Source organism: Triplophysa dalaica, chromosome 8, assembly GCF_015846415.1.
Source record: "Triplophysa dalaica isolate WHDGS20190420 chromosome 8, ASM1584641v1, whole genome shotgun sequence".
In the NCBI taxonomy this organism is placed as follows: Eukaryota; Metazoa; Chordata; class Actinopteri; order Cypriniformes; family Nemacheilidae; genus Triplophysa; species Triplophysa dalaica.
This window is the reverse complement of record NC_079549.1, coordinates 7,155,069-7,160,788: the sequence shown is the minus strand read 5'-3', so window position 1 is coordinate 7,160,788 and position 5,720 is coordinate 7,155,069. Positions and strand designations below refer to the sequence as shown.

General features: G+C 35.1%; 1 protein-coding gene across 1 annotated transcript; it reads left to right on the top strand.

The window, feature by feature from the left end:
* The first annotated feature begins 654 nt into the window (after positions 1-654).
* On the top strand, positions 655-4,977 carry rgcc (regulator of cell cycle). Its single transcript, XM_056754673.1, has 5 exons — positions 655-1,460; positions 1,624-1,794; positions 3,812-3,919; positions 4,017-4,079; positions 4,508-4,977. Exons 1-5 carry the CDS (start codon positions 1,142-1,144, stop codon positions 4,513-4,515), a joined length of 669 nt encoding a protein of 222 aa, XP_056610651.1. The 5' UTR covers positions 655-1,141; the 3' UTR covers positions 4,516-4,977.
* Positions 4,978-5,720: the final 743 nt, after the last annotated feature.

The window sequence follows — 5,720 nt, the reverse complement described above, 5'->3', positions numbered from 1 at the left end:
ATAGTGTGTTGCTTTGTTAAATTTCTAAAGGCAGCCTGATGTAGTGATCAGAAACTAATGACCTCGTTTTTTTGTAGACCATAACCATGAGTATTCTGCCTTGTTAAATGTTTTCAAAGTATTGATAGATAATTTGCCACTGAATATTTGAATCTCTACTTTCTCTTTTTGAGAGATAACCTTTTGGAAAACATTAACTATAAAGTTCCAAATGTTTAAATTGACTTTAAAAAGAAGAATGTTTAGTCATGTCTAAAGATGATTTGGCATCCTATTATTGAATATGTTATCGTTGTTTAAACAGAAAAGGTTTACATTTGTGAATTATGTGCTTTTTTGTTGTCAAAGATTAATTTTACTTTACAAAATAAAAAACAGTTAAAATGAACAAAAAACATAATTAAAAATTAAAAAATAGAATTAATTTATTATAAGGTAAAATAACGTGATTAACCCACATTGTTTTATTAAAATAACACCAAGAAAATTCCTGTTACATTATTTCATAGTCTCTCAGAAAGTAAGCGTTGTCTTTGACACCTTCCATGTGCACTAAACCCTAAAGTCAGCAGGCAAGTGCAGTTGCCAACACATGCCTTGTTTTACCATTTGTCCACCAGTTGATCCAGACACCAAAGTTGTGAAGAATGCATTTTCAGAGTGGTAAATTCCACACCTCGCTAAAATAGCCACCAGGATTAAACGTTTAAATGTTAAAAGTTGTTATCATTTTCACTTTTTGAAAGCTAGCAAATATTTGTGATAAAAGATTTGGTGTAATTACATTCAGTCACCACCAGATGTCTGTACAAACTTAACTTGGGGCAAATTGGAGCCATAATTCTGTTAATGACACACATGCATTGTGCATAAAAATAGCGATCCAAATAAACCCTTTTTTAATTTATTACAATTTATTTTGAGCGTGTCAATTTAAGGAAAAAAAATAACCGAAAGATTTACATGAATTCCACTATTGCTTAACAGTATTCACTGAAACTGTAGCGGATCCGAGTGTCATATAAGCTGTTTACAAACACACAGGCTAATTTAGGAGGGAATGACGCCATTAGATGTTTTTTATTTTATATTATTTTGACGCCAGTAGATATAACTCAAACGGAGGGCTAAAATCAACGCGATGCTACTCCCACGTAAATCATTGCCCGCCATATACATAAGTTTGATGCCCGCCGTCGCAAACCACCACCCCCTTCCGGAGAATGTTAAAGAACTCCACCGCAGCAACGCCCCTTCAGGAATCACCGCCCCCATCCATAGCCGGGCAATATTTAAAACATCTCCAGCCAAGAGTGTGCAGGCAAAGCAGCTCACAGTCAACGCGGTGTGTGTGTATTTTACAGGGATCGCCTTGTTTTATATCGGATATTTCAGACCTGAACATTGGAACCACCTGTCATTAAAAATGAAGTCTCCAAAGATAAAGGCACAAAGCAAATGTAAGTTTTAAAGTTATCTTTAAAAAAAATGTTGAAGGACGGGAAAGATACTTTTAAACATTTAGACCCGGGGATGCAACAGTTTTAATAAGTTCGTATTTTGTCTCTGCGTGCATAAGGACTGTACAGTTATTGACATTGAAACAAATCTTGCCATTTCCAGCATTTCTTAAAGATGATGACCTCAGTGCCGTGTTGTGTGAATTCGACGCTGTTATTGAAGATTTCACGTCCCCGTTGGAGAAGAGACACTTCAGATACGACGAGCACTTAAAAACTATGAAAAGACGGAGTAGCACGAGCGTCAGCGACAGCGGCATCAGCGACTCTGAAAGTGAGTACAAAAAAGAAAAGAAAAAGAAAATAAAGTGTTTGAAAGCACAAAAAGTCAATATTAAGGAGTTTCCCTTCAGACCAATAAAAGAAACACACGTGCTTTATCCTGACCTAATTATCTCTGCGGAACGTTTTCTTAAGCATCTGATTTTAAGCAGTGCATAGTCTACTACGTAGACCAAATCTGTTCTAATCTTTTTTACGCACACCAACAAATACAAGGGGACAGTTGTGCCCTGAAATACATTTAAAGACCAAGACATTTTGATTATGAAAAACAACGATTTACTGAAAGATTTACTTTTTTGTCATTCTTTGGAAATTTAGGAAAATATTATTTTGGTGGGGGGGTTACTGACAGTTGTGTGTCAATTGGTGATGCATCAAAGACTTTTGCCTCATAGTTGTCGGTTATGATGCTGGGAGTACAATTTATACTATTAGAATGGAAAAACTATTTTGTTAACTAGCCGATTGTGAACAGTTTAGTTGGTATAGTAATATTTGTTAGGAGAGGTGTATATTTACATTTGGAAACATTTTTTGTGTGACAGCTCATAGCAGGAACATGAAGACATGAGTGCAGGAAACACTATGAAACGTTTTAAGAAACCTTTTTTAATATAAAAGGCCTCTTTTGCAAGGGAAGTGTTTTGATGTCTGAACAGAAAGTTGAGTTATTTTCAAACCTTATTATTTTCATTAGGAACAAACGTGATGATGAAAAGTGTGATAAACTCTCTGATTGGATGATAAACATTGTCTCGCACTATTAGAATGTCATTATGATCCTTGTACTCACCCTAAAGGATATTTATTAGACTTGGTCAAGCCCAGTGCTGTTTTGACAAATCATTTCCTCAGTTGGTTCACTCCAGACACTAGGGATGAAAAGTATACCAACATAGTATAGAGACAGAATTAGAAATTACCATAGAGTCCAACATTAAATATGTTAGTATTTCCACTCTTAAGAACAAATACAAGATGCAAAGTACTGTTAGCTATAGACATAAAGCCACTGATCTACAGCATTAACTTTTTTGCTTCCATGCACACTTAAAAAGTTCTGAAACAGGGACAGGGCGCAATGAAAAGCAAAGATGTTAAGATTGGGTTTCTGTAAAGTGTCCTGTTTTGCTTTAAAGGTGTACTCTGACACACTGGACTAGCTCTTTGACTTTAAATGAACCTGCTTGAGGGTGGGTCACAGTAAAACAGCTCTGAAAGTGTGTTTGTGAGTGAATGTAGCACGAAAGACTGTTATTAGAGCAGTTGCATTGATTACAAACTGACCCTGCAGTGCAAGCAGAGACAAACTCCCCCAACACCCCCTACACCCTTTGGTTATAGGTCAGTGCACATGTTTGACAAGAATGAGTGCTGGTATTCTAACTGGTTTTGGTACCCAGATTTTAAATTGGACATCACATACACAGGACTGCCATTGTTTGTTTTCCAAAAGTAAACAAAACAGTTTTTAAACTCAAGCATTTGAATGTACAATGAATTTACAATGTAATGTTCAGGCCAATCGGGACTGTAGTCTGTATAGCGAATGTATTATTTGTTCTGACTTTAAATGTCTTGATGGGTTTGGCTCCTAGCAGCAAATAATTCACTGCACAAGTTGGCACACTCTTATTCTTCTGTCATATAAACATTTATTGATATTGGTCTTTAGAGATCGTCAATCTGGTTTGATTTGAATTTGGCTGGATTCTGACATGTGACAAACAATACAAAACTCAATACAAAATTTGTGACGAGGTTTTTTTCTCCTTGTGAAAGGTTCAAAAGTCAAAGGCCTACATATTATGTAGTCCTAATGCTGCACATTATATGGTTGATTACATTTTATTATTTAAATGCAACATTGTTTTTCCTGCTTTATCTGTTTTGTTGGCAACACATCGATCAAACATTGCTCAAATTTGTGATAGGACTGTACTGGAACCTGTATACATGGAGGAATCACCAGCTACCATTTCTGACTCTTCTTCCTTCTGTAACAGGTGCAGAGTCATTAAACAGAAACAGTTTCAGCTGTAGTGATGAGAAACTCAACACTCCCACAGTTTTCACCCCTTCATCAAAAAGTCCTTTGGCTGCATCTCCTAAACGTAAGTAAAAATAGCTTTCAGTCAGTTTCAGGTTTATTTGCTTTAATGTCTATATCAAACTGTAACTGTATATTAACTGTAAATCATTCTCATACAGCTAAACTTGGAGACACAAAAGAATTGGAGGACTTCATTGCTGACCTGGACAGAACATTAGCAAGTAAGTGCTGTTGTGTCATTAATTGTGAATAAGACCAAGTGACCTGGTTTTGGAGTTGACATTGATTCATCATTGGTTTTGGACCATTAGGTGTTCAGTGACTGCTTTTGAAGTACAAAGTATTTTTTCACAAGGTGCAAAACTGTAACTGAAGTATTGAACCTGAAGTCATTAAAAACAATGGCACAAAATAAAGTTATTTATCTTTGATTTAAGTATAAAAAAGATATATATTTCTATACTTGTTATATGTTATCATAAAAACTGTACTTTTTCATGTTTTATGAGGTTATACTCATATTGCAGATATTTTATTGGGCTGCAAGTGTTTATTTTGAGAGGTGTCTCTTAATCCCTCCCCCAACACACTGAGAATAGTCATGAGACCCAAAATACCTAATGTCCCCTGCTGGCATGTTTTTCTTCAGGCATGTAAGTCAGAGACGGGATGACTGGTGCACCACATCGTAGCTCACCCTGGAGAAGAAAGCTAGACTGCACCTGACAAACCTGAACCACTGTGAAAATGGAATACACAGGGTTTAACTCGCTGAATGGTGGAGTTATTCACTTTGTGTCCATACACACAGAACGAAATACAAATGTATAAGAAATACATATACCACAGGGTTGGCTGTGCTGTCTGAAAAACTAGAGCTGTAAGATTATTTAAATAGCTTTTTATAAAAACAAATATGTAATTTTGTAGAGTTGGTTATTGTAAATGTTTCTGTAATACAATTTTTCTTTTTTGAATTTTTCTTTTTGTAATATTTGATGTAAATATTGTTTCAAACTTGATACATAAAAGTCTTCACAAGAAAAACTGGGATAAGGGATATTATTTAATACAACTAATGTCTTTAAGATATTAAAGTTGAAAATATATTTTAACATATTTCATTGTGTTTTTTTGTTGTTCTAACCAAGTTTTAGTGCTTAGTTTATATCTATGGTCAGAAAGGCAAACTAACACAATATTTAATATTGCTGCAGTATATTTATATTTTGCACAGTACACCGTTTTTTCTGTATGCATATATTATTGAATCATCTACAGTATGCAATGCACTTTGTCCCACATTTTTGCTATACACAAATTTACTCATGTAAACTAGTTACATTCTGTACAGGATCATGTTTCTAATGAATTTAGGGCAGTGGCTCACCTTATGTAGTCTGTACACAGCAGGGGCTTCAGATTGTTAGCAATTGCAGTGATGACACATGGTCACCTTTTCAGCAAATCTTTCAATATGATCATTTAAGGTTCCCACAAATCATAAAATAGCCAGTTTCTGTCCTGCATGCTGATCTGTTAATACATAAGTTTATTCATGCTATAAACATAAAAATAACAGCTATGAGATGAAATAATGCCCATCATTCCACAGCACTGTATGCATGATGAACAGACCATTCTATGTTCTTTATTATTAGACTGTCCAGAACCGTGTCTATTATTAAAGTGATTGTTTACCCCCCAAAAAAACATAAATTCATCCTCATGTCAATCCTGCATATGACTTTTGTCTGTGGAAAACAAAAGATACTTGTCTCTGTGGTTTTGATTTCACTCAGTGGGGGCCTTTGATGTTTAGGTACCAACATTCTTTAAAATATTGTTTGTTCTGCAGAAGA

Bases quoted from the DNA above. Each gene is read 5' to 3' on its own strand.
- rgcc (XM_056754673.1), top strand. From the start codon at position 1,142: ATGCTACTCCCACGTAAATCATTGCCCGCCATATACATAAGTTTGATG. The intron at 1,461-1,623 runs GTAAGTTTTAAA...TGCCATTTCCAG, and splicing joins GATAAAGGCACAAAGCAAAT to CATTTCTTAAAGATGATGAC. The intron at 1,795-3,811 runs GTGAGTACAAAA...CTTCTGTAACAG, and splicing joins CGGCATCAGCGACTCTGAAA to GTGCAGAGTCATTAAACAGA.